Genomic DNA, 22,734 nt, shown 5'->3' with positions numbered 1-22,734 from the left:
AGAAGCCAGGATTATAGTAAACACTTGAATAACAACAAAAGTTCCAAAGCAGAGAGTTCAAAGGAAGACAGAGAAAGAGGCTTGCTAATGAAAAATTCTGAGGAGACTTGTGCACACCTAGGCTAAGTTAGATGGTGTTTCTCATGGAAGGACAGGAGCAGACCTCCATAAGACACAGAGACAGCCTGTAACCTGCACCCCACAGCTGCCCTCTCTTGCTTTTATGGAGATCCCATCAACAGAAGAAATTGTTTCCTTTGATACCCTAAATTGGCCTATTCCAGAGTGAAAATATCCAAACTGATCAATCTGTTTGCTGCCAGCTAAGCACTCATGCCCAAGATCCGCAAACCAGAACAATTGTTCCCAAACTGTCTGTAGATTTTTCTTTTTATTCCTCTTTCCTCTCTTTTAGAAATCCCAGTTTTTGTCTTTGCTCCTTGACCACATTCTAACGTCTGTTTTCTTTACATGCGAGTACCTTTTCTTGGAAAGTAACAAGTGAACATCTCTGAGTTACTATTGGACAGGGTGATCTACAATACTCAGGAGTTGTGTGCACATTACATGTTTACCCTTGAAATTGGCCCAGAGCTGATCCTCCTATACAGTCTATCAAGAACAAGTATAGTGATACATATTAGTGAAGTCATAGCAACTACCTGTCACTCTGCTCCAATCTGCACTTTTGAATTCTGCAAAACACTTCACTTTACTCAGTCAGAGAATCATGCCTTCTCTCAAAGGATGTTGACAGGCATAGTTGTCTGGTTTCTGAAACCAATGCAAAATTTAATTTCAATGTAATGGTAAAACACATACACTAACTGAGCTCAGTAGGACTGGAGAGCTTCTCTGCAGGTAACCAGTGCTTTTTCTAGAGCCACAGAGTTATTTAAGTCACTGTAGTGCCATTATTATTTAAGCCATCAAGGAAAGATGAAAATGGAATCATGATATTATATTTAAGAAGTCAGGGAGGTATGTAATTAATCTTCATGCATTTTTCAACTAAAATTGGCTACTATTTTTTAAGTGTTGGCACAGATTAAATTTTAATAAAATGTTATTATCCAACACAGTTCATTCCCTGAGGAGTCCAGATAGCTGAGATTTATGGCACATCATTTCAGAAGTAGGGAAAAAAAAAACCTGAGAAATTACCTAGTTCAGCTCTCCCTCTTTATTGCTAATGAAACTAAGATCCAGAGAAGGTACAGGTCTTACCCAATTGCACAGACAAAAATGATCTTTCTGAACTTCCAATCATATCATATCACTGCCCTGCTTAAAGTTCTCCCCTGGATGCCAAATACAAATCCTTGGGTCCTCCAAGGGCTTCCTAACTTGGTTCCAAGCTCTCTCTCCAGTTTCTTCCATTGCCTTTGCCCTAGGTGCTGCCTGAGGTGACAGCAACTCTGGCTATTCCTGAAACCAGCACTGTTCTCTCACCCCTAGTTGCTAGTCCTTGGCAAGGAGCTCACAGCCTAGTGAGGAAGGCCAAACATACCAATGAACAGTTCGCGGTTTCCACAGAACCAGCCAAGGAGTGGACAAGAATCTGTAGCATCAGTGCAGAAAACTCAAGAAGGAACTCTCTAAGGAGAAGCTGTCATTTAAGGTAGGTCTTAGTAGGATCCATATGCATTCCATAGAGAAGAATGGGGAATAATATTAATTGTCAACAACTAAATGCCAAGTTCTATGCTTGGTGACATATATAACTATGCTTAATTAATAAATATATATAAAAATATGTAATATATATAAATGTATATAAAATATATATGTATATACATATATAAATATATATGTATATAAAATATATATATATATATTTATATTTATATACATACACATATGACCAACAAGTGCATGGAAAGACACTCAATACCACTAGCCACTAGGAAAATGCAAATCAAAACCACCATGAGATGGCACTTTACATCCAGTAGGATGGCTCTAAATTTTTTCTTAAAAGACATTAAAAAGGGCTGAGAATGTCGTAGAGAAATTCAAATCTTCATACATTGCTGGTGGGCATGTAAAATTGCGCTGCCTCTGAGGAAAACAGTTTGGTAGTACCTCAGAAAGTTACACATAGAATTAGCAAATAAGCCAGTCCCTCCAGGCCTACCTGGAGTTCTAGCAATTCTACCCAAGAGAACTGGTAATATCTGTTTACACAAAAATCTGTATACAAATGTTCATGGCAGCACTATTCATGTAGAGTTCAATTTGGAAACAACCCAAATGCCGAGTTAGATGACAAATGGATAAATAAATGTGGCATATCCTTACCCTTGGAATATCATATCATTCTGTCGTAAGAAGGAATGAAGGACCGTCCCATGCTACAGCATGGATGGACCTTGAAAACATTGCACTAAGTGAAAGAAGCCAGACACAAAGGCTACATATTATATGAGTCCATTTATTTGAAATGTCCAGAAAAGGCAAATCCATAGAGATAGAAAATAAATCAGTGGAAGTCAGAGGATGGGGAAGGAAGAATTGAGCCTACCTGCTAATAGGCCTGGGTTTCTTTTTTGAGGTTAATAGAAATGTTCTGGGATTCAATAGCGACTATCCGTGGTTGTATAACACAGTGCATATAATAAAAACCACTGAAGGATATGCCTTAGTGAAGTAATTATATAACTCAATTTTAAAATGCTATTTTTTTTAAAAGAAAAGAAAATATGATCAACTGCATTAAGGAAATGACCAGTTGGGAGTTCCTGGCTGGCTCAGTCAGTAGAACAAGCAACTCTTGATCTTGGGGTCATGAGTTTAAGCCCCACACTGGGTGGAGAGATTACCTAAGAAAAATTGTAATAAAATTAAAAATAATAAAAAGATTTTTTTTAAAAAAGGAAATGACCAATGTATTGACCATCTGTCAGGAGGCTTTAGTTTGGAAAACTTCCTCTTAAACTCACCAGGAAATTTAAAAAAAAAAAAAAAGCATTTTGAAATTAAGAAAGTTAAAAGGAGATAGAATTAGTTAAGGCACTCTTACCCATCTGTAGGCACTACTCTTTCCCCCTTGCTCAAGTAGTTATTTGTAATCTTTCAAAGAAGGAATATTAGAGCTGAAAATGTTTAATTTAATCCTGAATATCATCAGTTGGATTAAACAATATTTATGGTATTAAGATCAGGCTGAATCCACAGACTTAGAGTAAGAAATCTCACTGAAAACAAGTATAGAAAGGGAAGGAAAAAATGGAAGCTTCTCCCTCTTTCCTGTGTCCAAGCCGCAGGCCCCATGCAAAGTGGGTATATATGCCCAGGGCTATGTTACTCACTCTGGGAGGCAGAAAACAAGACAGGACTCACAATGCTTTTGGAGAGAAAATGTAATCTTTGCAAATTAATCCATGGTAAAATTGTGAAGCTCAGGGGGCCTGGGTAGTTCCGTGAGTTAATAGTCTGCATTGAGGGGCGCCTGGGTGGTTCAGTGGATTAAAGCCTCTGCTTTCGGCTCAGGTCATGATCCAGGGTCCTGGGATTGAGCCCCACATCGGGCTCCCTGCAGGGAGCCTGCTTCTTCCTCTCTCTCTCTGCCTACTGTGGTCTCTGTCTGTCAAATAAGTAAATAAATAAAAATATTAAAAAAAAAAAATAGTCTGCCTTGGGCTCAGGTCATGATCTCTGGGTCCCAGCATATAGCTGCATTGGGCTTCCTGCTCAGTAAGGTTCTGCTTTTCTCTCTACCCCGCTCTCCTTTGCCTCTCCCCACTGCTCATTCTCTCCCCAGACAAACAAATAAAATCTTTTTAAAAATAAAAAATAAAATAAAATTGTGGAGCTCTACTAGAAAATTTAGAGGAAAAAAAATTAGTAAAGACAAAATAGACAAAGAGGATTCCACAGAGGATTTGGGCATAAGCTGCCCTTGAAGAATAGGTAGGATTCAATAAGAAGAGAGGGAAGAAATGTAGAGAGAAAAGAAAAGAGGTAAAGGCATGAAAAGCTATGAAGGGATCAAAAAGGGGAGAAGCTGCCTGGGGAAAAAAAATAAAGCTTAGAATTATGCTATATTTTATTTGTTCTTCCAAAAGACTATAAACAGCAAAGATTCAGAATCAGTTAAAATAAATAAATCATGAATAATAAAATGTGATTTTTATAAAGCACAGATCTTACAGTTAACATGTTAGGAAATTGGCACAGTTCTACCAATGCTTTTTTTCTAGCACCCGTAAGTAGTTCTGAAAATCTCTTAGTCAAGAATTCGTCCAGGGGTGCCTGGGTGGCTCAGTCGGTTGAGCCACTGACACTTCATTTTGGCTCAGGTCAGGATCTCAGGGTCCTGGGACAGAGCCAGGTTCAGGCTCTGTGCTCACTGGGGAGTCTGCTTCAGGATTCTTTCTCTCTCGCTCTGCTCCTACCTGCCCCCACCTCTAAAATAAATAAATCTTTTTTAAAAAGAATACGTCAAATTTATCATAAAATACACAGGAAGAGTATAAAATACACAGTTACTCTGCTTGTATGGTAATCTAATAAACATAATCTATAGCTTTGGCTCAGGTAACCGTATCTCACTATAGCCTGTATACTCTTTCTACCTCTATGTGTGTCCTCTTAATTTTCTTAGAATTTACGTGAAATTATTTAAGGAAAAATAAAAAACACTTAATCTCTGAAACATTAGAATACTCCCAGATGCATGTTCTGAGTAAAGAGTTTAACTTGTGCCCTACCGACAGATGGCACATCTATTTCTCTTTTCTATTAAAGATTTTATTTTTGAGTAATCTCTCCACCCAACATGGGGCTCAAACCCACAACTTTGAGATTGTCACATGCTCTACCCCCTGAGCCAGCCAGGTGCCCCAATATTTCAAGCAAAAGACAGAATAAGCTCTTATTTTGTGAACATTAAAGAGTCTTTATGGTTAGTAGTCTGGGAAAAAACACTGAATGTAAGGAAACTGATAACCAGGTATTAATTACTATTGTGACTGAGAAATAAATTCCAAATAGTTTGTTATAGTTTAACATTTTTAAGTAAATCATATATCTGAGACGCTATAAATAAATAAACCAACAAAAAAACCAAACAACCACTGCCCATTTGGGGGTATTTTGCTTAGAGGAGTATAGAATTCTTCCTTTAACAAAATTATCTGAGATACATTTTCTACGTGGTTTTCAACTGTCAAGTTGTACTTGGCATGCAATTAACTGTAAATATAAAATATCAGCTTACCACTTCCAAAGAGCAATGCAACTATTTCATTTCACTTCTTTATCCATTTATCTGTTGAAGGGCATTTTGGCTCTTTCCACAGTTTGGCTGTTGTGGACATTGCTGCTATGAACATTGGGGTGCATGTGGCCCTACTTTTTACTACATCTGTTCTAAGATGCATATTTTTAAAAGTCTTAATTGGCAACACTTTTTTCTTTCTTCACATTTTTTCCTTCCAGAAGTCACATATATATAATTTGCATTTGTGTAATTGCATAAAATTATAATCGGTAATAGTTTAGGTTTGATAAAACACATTAAAAGTTTTCTAGGGAAGATACACAATAATTTATCAACAATGATCACCTTGAATGAGAAAGACAGAGGGGGAAACTAGGGGAAGAGTTGTGCTTTTCAATTAAATTAATTAAAATAACTTTTAGTGGATCATAATGATTTTATATATTTTACACATAATATATTTTACTCATATGTGTATGTATCATATACAACATACAATATGTGTTTAAATTTTCTCCACCAACATTAATATTTAGAACCTTAAATTCCCCATGAATTTTCCGAGGTAGCAAGATTGCTTGCTAAAAAAAGAGGCAGGTCCTGGCTCTAGGTGTTCATACTTGGCTGGCCATTAGTTGGTACAAAATGAATTGAGGATAATCGCCTGTTCATCTCTTTCCCCTCCCCCACCTCCTCCACAGACAACTTGATGCCACAGGCAATCATTCTAAACTTCCACCATCCCTCCTCCTCAAGTTCAATTTGAACGTTAATTGCATGTCCACAAAGTCATCCCTGCTCATTTTCAGGAGCCATAGGACAGTGGGACTTCTCCACCCAGAGGAGTATTGAAGCCAGCAGGTTGGTACACTGGTGTGCTCAGCGTAGGGCCACTTCAACCACACTCCTTTTTCTTGTACCCATTTCTGTAACCCTAACCCTTCACGCATTAGTTCATTCGTGACTGTGGAGGGGCTTCGGTGTGCTCAGCCGCTGTAGCGACGCATAAAAATAAGAGCCCCCCCCCCAAGCAAAAACGCACAAACTGGAAAGACAAACCATTAAACACCACACACACCCCATGGTCAAGGTCGAGAAAAGGTTAAATTAGCAAAGGGACTGAGACTGGCAGAAAAAGAAACTTCAGGAAAACCCTGACAGAGAAAATGGTATTTGAGTTGGGTCTGAAGAGTTGTCGTGAGAACATGGAAGAGGGGACTGTTCGAGGCCAGAAGTGGGGAGACAGCAGAGTGTAAATGCCAGAAAGCCAGGAAAAGGCAGCGCTTCCTTGGGAAAAGTGTCTTTAAAAAGTTCGGTGATGAGACTTTTGGGGTACAAGGGAGTGAGGAAGAGAGAGGTTGGAAGCACAAACCCGGAGGGAGAGATATTTTGTCTGTCTTAATTTTGACTTCTTAAAAGGGGGAAAGTGGTGAGGTCGGACGTCCAGGGAACACACTGGGATTCGCAGGCGGAGGTGACGGAGCAGCGGTTCTGCATCAGGGGGCTGACTGGCCCGGTCGGGAGGACTAGCGGGGAGGTGAGACACTGAATTCTAGCACCGACTCCAGTCCCCCCACCCAGGGAGGAGAGCGGGCCGGGCCCGGGACAGGAGCCGGTGCCGCACTCACCTGCCGCGACTCGCCGCCACCACCGGCCAGGGGGCCGCGCTGCGCCGGGGGAGCTGAGTCTGGTTCGGGGGCCGCCGAGGCTCGGCCGTTGGGAGTCCACACCGGTTCTCGCTGGGGAGGCCCGCGCGGGGTCAGGGGGGCGCTGCTCCCTGCGGGGTCCCGGGTGCTGGGCTGCGGGTAAGGGGTTCATCGACCCCTGCCCCACCCCACCCCCCCGCGCAGTTCCGCGGGGCGGGTACCCTACGGTACCCCCGCAGCGGGAGAAGTGAAACACCACCGAGAGGGCGGGCTCACTAAAGGGCAACTGCCTGGAGGGGAAAATGGAGGAGGGCGGGGCCTGGGGAGAATTCCAAGGTGTGCTTTGAGAGAGGAAGGGCAGGGAAATAACTTTCCAAAGACTTTTATACCTTTTTTTTTTTTTTTTAAGAGTTTTTAGGGGCGCCTGGGTGGCTCAGTGGGTTAAGCCTCTGCCTTCCGCTCAGGTCATGATCCCAGGGTCCTGGAATCGAGCCCCGCATCGGGCTCTCTGCTCGGTAGGGAGCCTGCTTCCTCCTCCCTCTCTCTCTCCCTGCCTCTCTGCCTACTTGGGATCTCTGTCAAATAAAATAAATAAAATCTTTTTTTAAAAAAAAAGTTTTTAAAATTTTTTAAAAGATTTTATTTAAGAGGGAGAGTGCACAAGCAGTGGGAGCAGCAGGCTCCCCGCTGAGCAGGGCGCCCAATGCTGGCTGAATCCCAGGACCCCAGAGTCATGACCTGACTGCAGCAGACGCTTTAACCGACTTGGGGTGCCGACACTGAGGCACCCCCAAGATTTTTTTTTTTACTTTTGCGTAGGCCCTTTACTGAAGGTGGGTGGGCTCCAACTCTCAGCACTGAGATCGAGAGTCCCAGCGCCTCTCCAGAGACTGAGTCTGTCCAGCGCCCCTGTGACGGTTACACTTTCTGAAGTTACTTAGTGTTTCACTTGAGAATATTAAATCTTTTCTGTTTAATTTGTTTGCTCAGAAACCTACGACTGGTAATACAGAGAACAGAACTCTGAAGAAAACAGACTTGTTTTCAAAGCCTACCCTCCCTTCTCTTTCCAGTACATTTCTGTTTTTCTTCCAAGTCCCTGACAAGGTGTGCCTGATGTCTGCTTTAATTAGGAGTTAAAGTCAATCTTTGAATATAGAGCAGGTCAATCTAAAATGAGGACTGGAAGATCTGCCAACTGATTAAAAAAAAAAAAAACCTGAAACCCAATGATTATTATAAAAATCACAGGTAAAGTTTCATTGAACAGTCTACCTATGTTAAGAAATACCATGCAGCAATTATGCAGTGTGAAGTTATGGGACCCTCAGGACCCCTGCACACATTCCCAAGTACGCCAGACCACAAGACTTAACTGTCCTCTCACTTTGAGCTGTTTCTTTAGCTAGTGCATAGGCAATTAAGTAGATGACAGCAGTCACAGTGGGACTAAGGAGCACCTGCTCACTTCCCAGGGGGAGGGGCCCAGGCTTGTTTACTGCTTGCTACAAAAATGATGAGCCCTTAGCCTTGGATTCCTTAGCTCTCTCCCAGTCCACTGCCCACACGTGGGCCCATGGTGTTGTCTGATGTACCTGGAGCCAGAACTGGCTTCTCCTTTAGTGCTCCTGCTATTTGCTGGGCTGTGAGTAATAAAGGGTCCCTCTCTGGCCCATTTGTTTTTGTTTTTGTTTTTGTTTTTTGTCTCATCATCTATTTTTGGCACTTATGGTTTAATCCTTGCCATCTTCCCAGTAAGAGATACATCTATATATTCTTATATAGTAAGAAACAAATTACAGGATATTATATCCTTTAAAGAGCCTTAAATATGTCCATGTACCTTAACCTACAAAGTCCTGTTTTGAAAATATATTCTAAAGAAATAATACTGTGCTGGGCTGTCTGGCTCAGTCAGTTGAGTATTTGACTCTTTTTTTTTTTTTTTTTAAGATTTTATGTATTTATTTGACAGAGAGAAATCACAAGTAGATGGAGAGGCAGGCAGAGAGAGAGAGGGAAGCAGGCTCCCTGCTGAGCAGAGAGCCCGATGCAGGACTTGATCCCAAGACCCTGAGATCATGACCTGAGCCGAAGGCAGCGGCTTAACCCACTGAGCCACCCAGGCACCCCAAGTGTTTGACTCTTGATATCAGCTCAGGTCTCGATCTCAGGGTTGTGAGTTCAAACCCCATTTAAGAAATAAAGAAGGAGGGGCACCTGGGTGGCTCAGTGGGTTAAAGCCTTTGCCTTCAGCTCAGGTCATGATCCCAGGGGTCCTGGAATCGAGACCCACATCAGGCTCTCTGCTCCTCTCTCTCTTTCCCTGCCTCTCTGCCTACTTGTAATCTGTCTGTCAAATAAATAAATTAAAAGGTCTTAAAAAAAAAAAAAAGAAAGAAAGAAGGAAAGGGAAAGAAAGAAAGAGAAAAGAAAAAGTGGAAAGAAAGAGTGAGAGAGGAAAGGAAGAAAGGGAGAAAGGAAGAAAGGATGAAGGAGGGAATGGGTAGGGAAGGAGGAGAAAAAGAAGGAAGGAAGAAAGGAAAGAATACTGTGCTAAATATGGACAGAGCTTTTGCTCTAAAGAGGTGCATTGCAGGGGCACTGGGTGGCTCAGTGGGTTGAGCAGCCAACTCTGGATTTCAGCTCAGGAAAAGATCTCAGGGTGCTGGGATCGAGCCCTGCATCAGGCTCCAGGCTCAGCAGAGAGTCTGCTTGAGGATTCTCTCTCACCCTCTCCCTCTGCCCCTCTCTCAGCTCACATGGAGGATGGTGTTCTCTCTCTCTAAAATAAATCTAAAAATTTTTTAAAAATAAAGATGTGCTGGGCGCCTGGGTGGCTCAGTTGGTTGGGAAACTGCCTTCGGCTTGGGTCACAGTCCCGGAGTCCCGGGATCGAGTCCCGAATCAGGCTCCCAGCTCCATGGGGAGTCTGCTTCTCCCTCTGATCTTCTCGCCTCTCGTGCTTTCTCTCACTGTCTCTCAAATAAATAAATAAATAAAAATCTTTAAAAAAAATAAATAAAGATGTGCTTTGCAGTATTTGGTTTGTAACACCATGATCCATGTAATAATGTCATTATCTCTGGCAGAAAACTAGGCTCATGGAACACTACCAAATGATGACACTCCTGAGGATGCCTGAGATATGGGAAAAGCACACCATCTAGAGAGTTTTCCTGAGTCTTAATAGAAAGAAAACACTATGTAACATATACAAAACAGTAAATGTTTAGACTGCCCAAGACCCTGAAAATATAATGAAGGAACTAGCTCTTTGTCTGGAAATAGATCCCCTGTAGATCACGATGATCTCACCTTGAGATCCTTAACTACATCTGCAAAGACCCTATTTCCAAATAAAGTCATATTCACAGGTACCAGGAGTTAAAACTTGGACATATTTTTAGGGGGACACAAAATTCATTTCACTGCAAAAGGCCTGTACATATTTTTTCTTTTTGTTATTTAAAATTAAGATTAGAAAATCTATTCAGAGTGTGTTTAAAATATTTTTATGGTTAATTTTCCCTAATGAACATTATTTTATTAGTTGCCTAGGTTCCTATTGCCTTTTGTGTTTTAGATTTCTGCATTGACAGTCTTTTTTCTTTTCCTTTTTTCTTTCTTTTTTTTTCACCAAATAGAGTAGACAACTAAACAAGGTATAAATGTGTTGTTTTAACCATATGCCAATAATCCTGGAAGGATAAGCTCAAAAGGATGAACTGAACTGTGGATAGTTATTCAATATTTATATGTATTTTATTTGAATGGTTGGCTACTTGAATTGTGGCCATGTTTAGGCAATTATAACATACAAATATTGATAATCCATGTACTGTAATTGTATATTCTCCACAGTATCAGACATTTTCAGTTGATTGTCTCAATATTTTTATTTCTGTCAATACAGTGTGATCTTTCCACCAGTCAATGAGGCTTGAAAACCAGACTCATTGTGAAGTTAACAGATTTTTGGATCAGGGAGGGAACTTAGAGATCATCTTATTTCCTGAATTTCATTTTACAAATAAGGACACCCAGGACTAGGCCAGTTTCACAATCTGAGTTTCAGAATTAATGTGTTGAGTTATTAGCCAGCACAGTTCCAGGACTAAAATTCAGAGCTTCTGATTACCAGTTCAGTATTTTTTTTTCTTTACTGCATACACTAATAGCGATATTGTTATAGGACTGAGAACGGGTTCCCAACTCAGGTTTGGCTGTTCAGTCCTTGAAAATCAATACCCAAGAGACAAGTGATGGTGGGGAAAGAATAGTTGCTTTATTCAGGAAGGTGGTAACCTGGGTACAGGGTGGGTTAAAGTCTCAAAGACCATCTTCTTCATCCAGGAAGCTGGAGGGTTTTCAAGAGAGAGGAACAGAAAAAGGAGGGGGCTAGTGCAGAAGAAGCAGGTGCTCAGACAGTTAGTTTTTTGCCTACATGACCCTTACAGACTTGTTGGCATCAGTAGCTACTGTTTCTGAGTGTGGTCAGATCTTATCTTCTGGGAAAGTTGGGTATTTCACTCCTCAAGGCCAGTGGTCTGCAAATTGCAAGGAAAGTAAGTTAGTTATACTGTAGATCAAAAGACTTAGGTCAGTAAGCAAGGAGTGTGTACATTTGAAGCAAGTTAACACTTAAGGCCAGTAGGGCTGCTGTTAGAGATCCTTAATCCTATGACTGGTGTCCTTAGAAGAGAAAGGGGAGAGAGATTTCAGACTCAGGGAAAGGCCACATGAAGACACAGTCAGAGACTGGAGTTATGCTGCCATAAATCAAGAAACACTGGGAGCCACCAAAAGCTGAAAGAGCCAAAGGATTCTCTCCCAGAAACTTTGTAGCAGGTATAGCTAGGCTGACACCTTCATCTCACACTTCTAGCCTCTAGTGAGAGGATACATTTCTGGTTTTGTTTTTGTTTTTAATTTTACCTATTTATTTATCTATTTATTTATTTTTAAAGATTTTATTTATTTATTTGACAGAGATCACAAGTAGGCAAGGGGGGGGGCAGGAAGCAGGCTCCCTGCTGAGCAGAGATCCCGATGTAGGGCCAGATCCCAGGACCCTGGGACCATGACCTGAGCCGAAGGCAGAGTCTTTAACCTTCTGAGCCACCCAGGCGCCCCTACTTATTTATTTATTTTAAGTAAACTCTACACCCAATGCAAGGCTTGAAGTCATGACTCCAAGATCAAGATTCACATGCATTACCAGTTAAGCCAGCCACGTGCCCCTGAATTTCTGTTGATTTAAGCCACCACGGTTTTGATAATGTGTTATGTCAACTGTAGGAAACTAACAACCCTTTACCAAAAAAGGAAATACTGCTAAACTCTATTTGGAATTGTGTCTTCTCAAATAGTGACCATCCTACCCTACTCCTTCCCCATTATTGCTGTCTTTCCTTTTATTTCTATATGTGGTACTTATTCCCTTTCAGTTTTTGGAAATATGTTATACAATATTTAAGATATACAGAGAAACATAAAGACTAATATAACTATCCTTTTATCCAAAGTTGGCTATAGTTATGAAACAATGTCAAAATATTTGAATCCTCAGTATATCCCTCCCCTCTTCTCCATCATCTCTTAGGGGAAGTCATGTTCCTGAATGTGGGTTTATTCCCAGGCACCCCCTGATCCCCTTACTAGAAGTGTGTTTAGCTTCAACCAATGCATTATATTATTGCACAATTTAAAACTTTGCAAAAATGGTGTTGTGTCATATGGATTCTTCAACAACTTTCAATTATTTCATTTGTTTGTGAGATTTATCCGTGTTGGACTATGTTCCTCTGATTCTTTAATTTTATGTATGTATATACATACATAAATTATGTATACCATTCTGCTGCATGAAAATAAAGTCATTTTCTTGGTTTTGGACACTTTTAGGTTTTACGAATTTTTTCTATTCAAACCATGTCTCTTTTTTTTTTAAGATTTTATTTATTTATCTAACACAGAGAGAGAGAGATCACAAGTAGGCAGAGAAGCAGGTGGGGGGAAGGGGAGCAGGCTCCCCACCAAGCAGAGAGCCCATCGCAGGGCTCAATCCCAGGACCCCGAGGCCATGACCTGAGCCAAAGGCAGAGGCCTCAATTCACGGAGCCACCCAGGTGACGCCACACCATGTATCTTATACTTAGAATGTAGGCACAATCATCCTCTAGGATATATGCTTATTCATGGATCCTAGGATGTATTATCTGCAACTTCACTAGATACTGTCATACTATTTTAAAGTGTTTATAACAACTTAGGTTTACACCAGCAAACGTGTATGAATTTTTAATTTGCCCTATATTCACATCCACACACTTTTAGTTTTTAAATTTTTGTCAATTTGAAAGGCATGAAAGGAACCTCGTTATTTTTTTAAAATATTTATTTATTTTAGAGAGGGGTGGGAGGGACATAGGGGGAGGGAAAGGGAGAATCCTCAAGAAGACTCCTTGCTGAGCACAGTCTGATGCACAAATTCATGTTCTCTGATATTTTGTTTTTTATGTTTTTAAGTTTTGCTTTTTCATGTTTATATTTTTAATACACTTGGACTTCTGTTTTACTTTATGGCATGAAATAAAGAATTATTTTCTTTTTTTTTTTTCATATAAACTACGGTGTTCTAGCACCATTCGTTGAGAAAGTGATCTTTCCCTCACTGATCTGCAGTACCAGCTCTGATCTATGTCAAGTTTTTGTACGTGTATGTATTTTAGTTGTGAACTGCCACAGAGCATTACCCCAAAACTTTGCAGCTAAAAACAACAAAAATTTGTTATCTGATCGTTTCTATGGGTTAGGAATCTGGGAATGATCTAGATGGATTGTTCTGGCTCAAGGACTCTCACAAGGTCAAAATTAAGGGGTTAACCAGGACAGCAGTTACCTCAAGGCTGTACTGGGACAGGACCTGCTTCTAAACTTACACATGTGGCTGTTGGTCAGCTTCAGGTCCTCACTGGCTGTTGACAAGAGACCTCAAACAGTTCCTTGCCACGAGTCTTTCTACAGTATTGCTTACAATGTGGCAGCTTGCTTACCCTCTGAGTGAGAGACTGGAGAAAAAGAAAGTGAGAAAGTGCTCCCAAGACAAGACTCACTATATAATCTAATCTCAGAAGTGGTATCCCATCACTTCTGCCACATTCTGTTCTTTAGAAGTGAGTCACTAAATCCATACTCAGGGGGAGAGGATAACATAAGATTGGGAATGCCTGGAGGTGGGGATTATTGGTGTCATCTAGAGCTGCCTACCACAGTTTCCATTTTTATTGGCTTATACCTACCTGTGTCATTATCACACTTATTGCAGCTTTATAATAACTTATTATCTAGAAGGGTAGGTTCCCCTATTTCTTGATTCTTCGAATGTGTCTTGCCTAGTTGGGGATCTAAAAATAGAATCTAGGGATGCCTGGGAGGCTCAGTCAGTTAAGCATCTTCCTTCAGCTCAGGTCATAATCCTGGGGGTCCTGGGATCAAGCCCTGCATCAGGCTCCCTGCTCAGTGGGGAGCCTGCTTCTCCCTCTGCCTCTAACCCCTGCTTGTGTGTGCTCTCTCTTTCAGATAAATAAATAAAACCTTTAAAAAAATAAATAAACATAGAATCTAGAACCAGTTTATTCAGTTCAATGAAAAAGCCATCAACATTTTTTTAATTGTATCACATTAATAGATTCATTTGCAAATCAATATTTTATGATCTGTAGTCTTCCCATCCACTTATATTTCTCATATGTTGTGGGAAGTTCATGAGAGGGTTAGAAGGAAAAAACAGTGTAAGATGTCTTTTCAGTAAAATATCTCAGACAAATTTCTTCTGTCTGGGCTCCCTATGGAAAAATTCAGTGGTAACAAACAGTGTACGGAGGGTTTGTGTTGCCTCAGTTCCTGGGTTAGCAGTTTTAAGGTCTATTTCCATGTTGAAGTTCTGTGGGTCCAGTACACTGCCTACTCTCTTCTTATATGAACAGCTCCTTTGGGGGAGCTGCTGCTTCTCTTACTTCCACCAGGTGGTTCTAACCCTGGCTGCCAATCACAGTACCCTGAGTACAAGAATAAGCACAGGTCCTAGTGGAGGCCAATCATAGCTCCTCCTTGGACTTTATCAAACTCCAATTCAAGGAGGTGGTCCCCCTCTCTCAGGTAAAAGGCTGAGAGGCTGAGAGCTCCAAGTTTCTAGACTGGAGAAATAAATAAGTGTGACAAAATGAAGTTGAGATGAAGAAAGAAGCTGAGATGAGTTGTGCAAAGACGTCTTGGTGTTGGCCAAGTGCCGGGTGCTAGATGTTTGGCCCCAGAAGCATCCCTGTCCTGCTTCAGTTTGTTTAGGCGAGCCAGATAAACTTGCACTTTGCCCAACTTCTTGCAACCAAAATTCCTGACATGTATCTATCTTCTTGCTAATTTACATAGACGTTGCCATTCACTTAAAAACCCTTTGTCAAATCTCATTCTACATTGATTTATTAACATAAAGCCCTTTTCTAAATTATGTTTATACTAATTATGATCATTTCGTCTTCTAAAAACAGGAAATATGGACCATGTGCTATATGTCAGTCATCAAAGAACAGTGATAACTAAGTCTTCCAAGGAACACAAAATATATGCCTTAGAAAAATTAATGTAGATCGTAAGTAGTGAAACCGTGACTTAAATCTCATTTGAACCCGACCAAAATCCTGCAAGGAAGCTCAGAGAGGGGCCAGTAATTATTCCATGCTTCTACAGCATATAAATAGTGGAACCAAAACTCGAACCTGGATTTTCGACCAAATCAGAGTTGTTTTAATTATCCTGTACGGCTTAAACTGAGAAAGTACTTTTGAATCCTTACACTTTAAAAAGGATAGCTCCCAGTTCTCTCTCCATCAGGTTCCAATTTCCTACCAAGTTGCAACAGGGAGGTATGGGTGTTTCCTGAACTTTAACAATTAAACGCCAACAAGATCAACGAGCAATACTGAGAAATCACGCTTTCCACTCGGCAAGATTTTTTTGGTATCTCTCCGGCCCCGTCAAGAGCAAGGCACCTTGGGACTTGTAGTCTTGGGGCAGAGTCCTGTGGCCGGAGGGGCTGATTCACTGGGACCCAATCAGCAGAAAGCCAACTTGCTCTCCGCGCAGCGATTGGCTGGAAATCAGCGACCGCCCCCTCCGCGGCGCCTTCCCGGCGTCGCGAGTTAAAGGCAGCACCCGGCCGGGAGGAGTGTGGGTGGCTGTCTTGTTTTAGGGACCGTAGTCGGTGAAACAGCACTGCGGCCATGGCAGAACCGCAGCCTGCATCCAGCGGCCTCACCGACGAGGCTGCCCTCGGTTGCTGCTCTGATCCGGATCCCAGCACCAAGGTGGGCGCAGAACCTACTTCTCCTGAGTAGCGGCCCCGGGGCGGGGCGGGGCGGAGCGGAGCGGGGTGTGGGGGGAGGCGTGGGAAGCTCATCCTCCGGCTCAGCTAGGCCCGGCTCCGGCTGGGTTCGAACGCCATCCGGCCGCGGCTGCAGCTCCCGCAGCTTGGGGCGGACCAGAATGGGTCGGGTGAAGAGCTAGGGCTAGGGGTGTCCAGTAGGAGATCGTGAGAGGATTCATTTCCCCAGAGAGTGCGACCCTGCTTGCATTAACTTGTTTATTTTGGGACGGTAACTAGAAGCCACGGCCAGCCCCGAATCAGATCCCTTGACCCTGGTGTGCGTGTTCCTCGGGTCAGTAGCTATGGCGGGTGAGAGCAGCTTCAGAACTCGCAGTCCAGGTTCGAAGGTCTCTAATCCATGCTGGCCCCTCCCAACCTATTCTGGCTTCGGGCTTGACTCCTGCAAACTAATCATGGATCCCGCCGAGTTTAACCGCGCCCCAGAGTTCGCCTTTGCTTGTTTTTTATGGTTGCTCACGGCCACACTTCTGTCCTCCCTGTGCTTGGTGGCCCCAGGAGAAGTGACAGTAATCGTGAAGCTTAGATCCAAGGGGAATCTTGGAGATTCCTTCACCGACCCTCTCATCGAAGCAGAGACCCAGTAAGAGGAATGACCTGTTGCATCCCTCCGGCTTGCTTAACATGTGTGCACTGAGTCAGGGTAACTCACTCAGGTGTGGTGCCTCCACGCTGGCAAGATTTGACACAGCAGCCGCTTGGGGGGTTTATTGCAGTGTCCGTGTCAGTAGACGCCTTTGTACTTTTTTTCATTCGATGGGGGAATTTCTGAATTCCTTAAGGATTGAATATGTGTCGATGAGTTTGCCCCCTGCTTGCTCTTTGTCTTCGGGGTGAAGAGTCAGACACCTCTGATTGCTAAAACCTTTGACTGGCGCCTGGAATTTAGGAGAAATAGTAGTCACTGCAAAGTTCAGGGGGAAGAAAGAAAGAACGAAATACATTTCCTCCTACACTCATTTCCCTTGTATACCCTCTAATGTATTATTATTATGGAATATAAGTACCTAGTTATTTCACATAATATAAACTGAGCCATTCAGTATAAATTAGTGTCCTAGATAACTGGGATTTTGTGTATGGGGCTATTTAAAAAGATTTCAGAGATACCTTTAGAAAATTTGTTAAATACATTTTCTGCATTCTTTTTTTTTTTTTTTCATTTTCTGCATTCTTAACTTAAACTACACATCATTGAAATTTCTCTTGGCTATATGGAGTAATTACTTCTTGAAATTAACAATTTTTGGTCTTGAAATACCATGTGGGGGTCATAAAATTGATATGTAGTAGCCGCTAGTATACCTCGAGTGTGCCAGGTCCTGCATTGTTGTTTGAAGTACATTACTTAATGGAGTCCTCAGGACAACCCTATGAAGAAGTTTACAAATAAGGAGACTCCAGCATAGAAATATCGAGTAACTTGTCCAGAGAGGCACCTGCACTCTCAGCTTCCACCTTATTCTGCTTCTGAAGTACTGACTTCAGCAATTTTGGAACTTGACACAAAGTAAAGTAAAAGACCTAAGTGAATTAAATTCAGCCTGATGGGGGGTTTGTGGGGTACTGGGATGAACAAGATAAGGTCCCTTCACCAAAAGGACACCAACTCTAACGTAAGACGGAGCTGGGATTAATGTGCTGTTAAATTATAAAGTACCCTGGGAGTACAAGAAATTTTGGAAGGTAGCCTCTGTGATATGTTATATACCTGGGATATTTGATGTTTGAAGACCTACATTCAAATCCCCAGATCTGCCATTGGCTGTAGTGATCTTAGCAGGGCACTGGGGCTGAGTTTGTAAAAGCAATATAAAGAGAGCTGCAAGGAGGATTAAGTGTGTTATTTTTCTCTAAACTATGAAAAGTGATACAGTTCAACTCGGGATCAGGGAGTACATCAGCCAGAAGGTGGGGGTGGGCCTAGGTCTTGAAAGATGAGTAGGGTTCCAGAATCATCTAGGAGACTGAGTTACGTGGGAGGGGACATTGTAGGTGGAAGAAAGACCTGAGCAAATACGGTGAGATACAGAAAGATGCAGTGCAGGCGTGTTTTGGAGAGGCGAGTTACATGTTTCTGAAGTTTAGGTTGTCTAAACAGTGGAGCTGTGGTAGAAGAGGCTAGAATGGGAGGTTGGAGCCTCCCTTTCAGTGAGAGAGCTCTGAATGCCACATCTAAGGAAGCTGGATTTAAATAAGTAGTAGGGAATCATTCAGGGTTTGAAAGCATTTTATAGAGTACTTTGGAGGAATCCAGGCCTGGAGGTGATGAGGCAACCTGAAAGGTTCTTCCAGAAGATGAAATAAGTGGTGAGGGCCTGGTTTGGAAAGGATAGGGTACTGGTGGTAGATCATCAACTTTCCTATTGTCTGCATCTTTGTCATGAAGGACATTCCTTGGCCAAGGACAGGCCAAGGTATGGCCAAGGAATGTACAGTCATACCACTTCCTGGGTAGTCTTATTGGCCAGCTGTCTTCATGAGGCCAAATACTTCTTTTCCCAAGTGATAATCTCCTAAAAAAAATTTTTTTTATGCTCTCTATCAGTGTCCTTTAATGGAATAATTTGAAATCTTATCCCATCTGAGTGGTAGGTGATAGGGTCAGGGAAAACTTTGAGTGTTGGTGACACGTAAGCTGAGTTTTACCAAATATAGAAGAAGTATCTAGGTAGAATTGGGTGCAGGGGTAGGTGGAAGAGAGAATGGAAAGGAGGAAGGAAGGGGAATGGCCAGATGGATGAATGACTGTTCTAGGCAGAGAGAATCATAGTAAATATAAAAAGTACAAGACCTCAGAGAACTGATGCAGGAATCTACAGATGACACAAGACTGAAGTTGTAAGCAGTGGAAGTTGAGGGGAAGACAATCATCGGGATGCTCAAAGAAAATATGAGCATTCCCCCCCCATTATGCTTGTTTTTCTCACCCTGCAAAGATTTCTATTTGGTAAATGTATTTTATAATATATATGTTTTATTAGTATGTTTGTGTATATAATTAAAATAAATACATATTTATAGGAGGTACACTCTCTTTTTTTGAACTGATAAAAGTGTACCAAAAACATTCAAAATGAACAGTTTAGGGAAATGCTAACAAGTGATGAATTTAGAGAAGTATGCTGTAACCACATGTGCTTGCCTTTGGGACTTTCCTTTAAAAGCTGTGAAGTACCACTAAAGGAATGGTTTTTATTTTATTTATTTGAGAGAGAGAGAGAGTACGCAGGGTGTCAGGGGAGGAGGGGCCGGGGGACAGGAGAGGGAGAGAATCCCAAGCAGAATAACCCTGAGCATGGAGTCCAATGCAGGGCTCAGTCTCACAACCCTGAGATCTTGACCTGAGCCAAAACCAAGAGTTGGATGCTTAACCTACCCAGGTACCTGGGTACCCCTGAAGTAATGATTTTTGTTTGAAGTAATGATTTTTAATCCAGAAATGACTCAGTTGGGTTTCACTATAGGAAGATGACTGTGGTACTTTATGGGGAGGTCAGTGGACTGCATCTAGGTCAGCCTGCAAGAAGCAGAGACCAGGGAGACTAGGACAGTCATCCAGGGAGGAAGTAGTAGCTCAAGAGCACTTGAGGAAGATAGTGCTCATTAGAAAGACACCAAGCAAAGAGCCTAAAGGAATTTAAGGAGTCAAGTTGGTAGGACACTTGGGCTGGATTAGAGAGAAGTGGGGAGGGAGAAATCTAGGAAGACTCCAGGTTTCTGACTTGGGCTGAGAAAGGATTCTAGTGACACTATGCTAAGTACTTTCATGCATTATCCTGTATACTTTGCAACTCAACTGTACAAGCTGAGAACTATAATTATCTCTATTCTAAAGATGTGAAAACTAAGGTTCAAGAAAAGTAATGATTTACTTAAGGTAATGGTGGTAGAACCAATATTTGAACCATATTGCTTCTGAACAATTATTTCTCTTACACTCGTGTGTTTTTCCTCCCTTTGCACAAGATTTTCAAAGGCCTTGTGATCCTGAGGGCTTCTAGGATTTTCCTGTTTTTGTTATCTGTTTTAAGAGCAGTCTGGCAGTTATGTTTCCTAATATCACAGGTAATTTTAAAATTTTAAAAAATTTCCTTTGTGTCTCCTGGCTGTTTCTGCCTCCCTTATCTGTAGGGTGAGTATACTTGAAGTACAGCTTTGGCTGTTGAGTTATAGAGTGGGAAGGAAAGAACCACATGAAACCAATTTAGATAAGATAGAATAAATGTAAAGGGAGTGGCTGAATTATTTTCAGGAACAATTTATCACATTCTGGCATAGGTTGAGTCAGGCAAATAACACTGGAAAGAGGAAGATAGTGAAGAAAAAAGCATATCAAACCATCTTGTACATCAACCATGTGCTCCAGCTGTTACATAGAAAACAGTTTTGTTCCCCTCAGATATGCTTGTATTTTCAAAAGGGTCTTTCCAAAAAGGCACTTGTGACCTTAAAAAGTCAGGAAAAAACAAAACTTCATCCATTTTTTGTTTTACAGGAGATGGGATACCTAGGGGTGAAGAGTTAAGCCCTGAACCTTTTGATGAGAATTTGACAATTTGGTTAACTCTAGCTGTTTCCCAAGAAACAGAAATGGTGTTTGTTGCTTAGCAATATTGCTTATGATAAAAAAATAACTTGATAGGTACATTGCATCTGGAAAAGGAGAATTATCAATACCCAATAGGAAGTCATAGCTTTGGGCTTGCCTGAATGTAGTGGCTCTTAAAACTGTCCCTTGTGGAGATTCTGGAAGCTGCGCTGGTGGAGTTGCTACTAGAGGTACTGGTTCCTGTGGTCATAGGGCTTCTATACCAGGGTGATTGCTTCTCCTACCCAATGCAGATTTACTCCCTGCACCTAAGCTGAACAGAATCTCCACAAGGGACAGTTTTAAGAGCCACTACATTCAGGGGGACAGCTAGCCCTGCTGTGTTGCAAGCTGTGTTTTTCTGACCAAAACCCTTTTAGCCTGTGGTTGTCCTGTAAGTCTGAATGTTGAGTTAAAGACTCTGCTCAGGGTAATGCAGTGCTTTTGAAAACTCATTGGGAAAGAGAGTGATGGGCTGCAAAGGGAGTTGGCCTCACTGTTACTAAGGCCAAAACACACACTTTAAGCCAAAGAAATCTTATTATTTCTGAAAATATAGCTAATGCAAATTTGAAACTTTTCTTGTCTGAAGACTGGAGGTGGTGAAGGCAATGGAGATCCTGATCTCGATTTTGAATAAGATGGAATATCGTACAGAGCCCCTTGGCAACAGTTCTGGAGAGATGAATGTCTTCATCATTAGAAAGAGGCATATGGTGACCAAACATACCTCATTGTTGGGGCAATTGTATAAAATCAATCTGGACACTTTTCTGGGAACATGGAGTACACATACTTTTCCCTGTTCCTCCTGTTAGGTACAGCTACACACTCTAGGCATTTTATATAACATAAACATAGGAAAACAAGGAAAGGTGGAGAGAAGAAGGCAGACTAGCTAGTGGCCTTGAGACCCTAGGAGCAACGTGGTGGCCGGCTTCCCCAAGTTTTATTTTTGCCTCATTTAGCCCAAACTTGGAGCTGTAGAAATGTCCGTGGATGCAAACAAAACAAAACCAAACCCCATGAAAATCTGCTTTTCATTCACAGGACCAGGAAATAGGTAGTTCCTGATAAGGCAGAAAACTTTTAGACAATAATGGCTACAACCAAACACCACAGAAAAAACTGCGGCTTCATCCCTGCCTGTGCCAGCAAAGGCTGGGTGGGGAGCCTAGTCTTCACCGAACAGGTTGCAATGAGGTGTCCATTCTCCCCCTGCCAGGGTGGAATTAGAGAAAGTTGAATAGGAGGCCATGACTTTAGTCTCATCAGACAATAATAAGCTTTCGCCACTGGATTTATTAATGGAGAAACAGGGGGAACCTGAAATTCTGCCCCACCCCAGCAATGGAAATACTTTAAGATAATTATAAATGGGAGAGAGTAAAGGGAGGTAAAGAGAGGTAAGGTTTCTGTACTTCACTTAAATTGATAAAACAATGACACCAAGTGACTGTGATAACTTATACATATTTGAATGCCTAGAATAACCTAGCGAATGCCTAGAGAAAGCTATACAAAGAGTACATGAGGAAACACTACAGAAAAGTCAAAACTAAATTATAAAAAATGTCTAATAACTTATAGGAAGGCAAAGAAAAAATTGACAGAAAGCAAAAGTAAATAAAATAACCACTTAAGCCCTAGTATTTCAGTAATTACATAAGGTATAAATACACCAATTAGAGATTAGCAGAGTGGATTTTAAAACATGCCCTAACTTACCTCTGTATGAGATAATTATCTAAATTTATTGTGGTGATCCTCTCACAGCATACATGAGTCAAGTCATTAGGCTCTATACTTTAAACTTACACAGTGCTAT

The 22,734-nt window shown here is 41.6% G+C and overlaps 2 protein-coding genes and 1 long non-coding RNA gene across 3 annotated transcripts in view; 1 reads left to right on the top strand and 2 right to left on the bottom strand.

Annotated features, from left to right (window-relative positions):
• Positions 1–7,132, bottom strand: part of DNAH8 (dynein axonemal heavy chain 8) — a 343,899-nt gene extending 336,767 nt beyond the window's left edge. The window contains exon 1 of the mRNA XM_082729671.1: positions 6,853–7,132. The gene's annotated coding sequence lies outside the window, so the exon portion shown is untranslated. The remainder of the gene's footprint in view (positions 1–6,852) is intronic.
• Positions 7,133–11,138: 4,006 nt separating this feature from the next.
• LOC309865682 overlaps positions 11,139–22,734 on the bottom strand; it is a 51,989-nt gene continuing 40,393 nt past the window's right edge. Inside the window, exon 2 of the long non-coding RNA XR_014312237.1 lies at positions 11,139–11,420. This is a non-coding gene — a long non-coding RNA (uncharacterized lncRNA). The remainder of the gene's footprint in view (positions 11,421–22,734) is intronic.
• Positions 15,958–22,734, top strand: part of GLO1 (glyoxalase I) — a 25,084-nt gene continuing 18,307 nt past the window's right edge. Inside the window, exon 1 of the mRNA XM_082732295.1 lies at positions 15,958–16,238. Within this exon, the coding sequence (XP_082588421.1) occupies positions 16,155–16,238 (84 nt within the window). The 5' untranslated portion in view covers positions 15,958–16,154. The remainder of the gene's footprint in view (positions 16,239–22,734) is intronic.

The sequence above is a fragment of the Mustela nivalis genome, assembly GCF_964662115.1.
Source record: "Mustela nivalis genome assembly, chromosome: 5".
In the NCBI taxonomy this organism is placed as follows: domain Eukaryota; kingdom Metazoa; phylum Chordata; class Mammalia; order Carnivora; family Mustelidae; genus Mustela; species Mustela nivalis.
The sequence above is the reverse complement of the archived record's forward strand: the minus strand, read 5'-3'. Positions and strand labels throughout refer to the sequence as shown.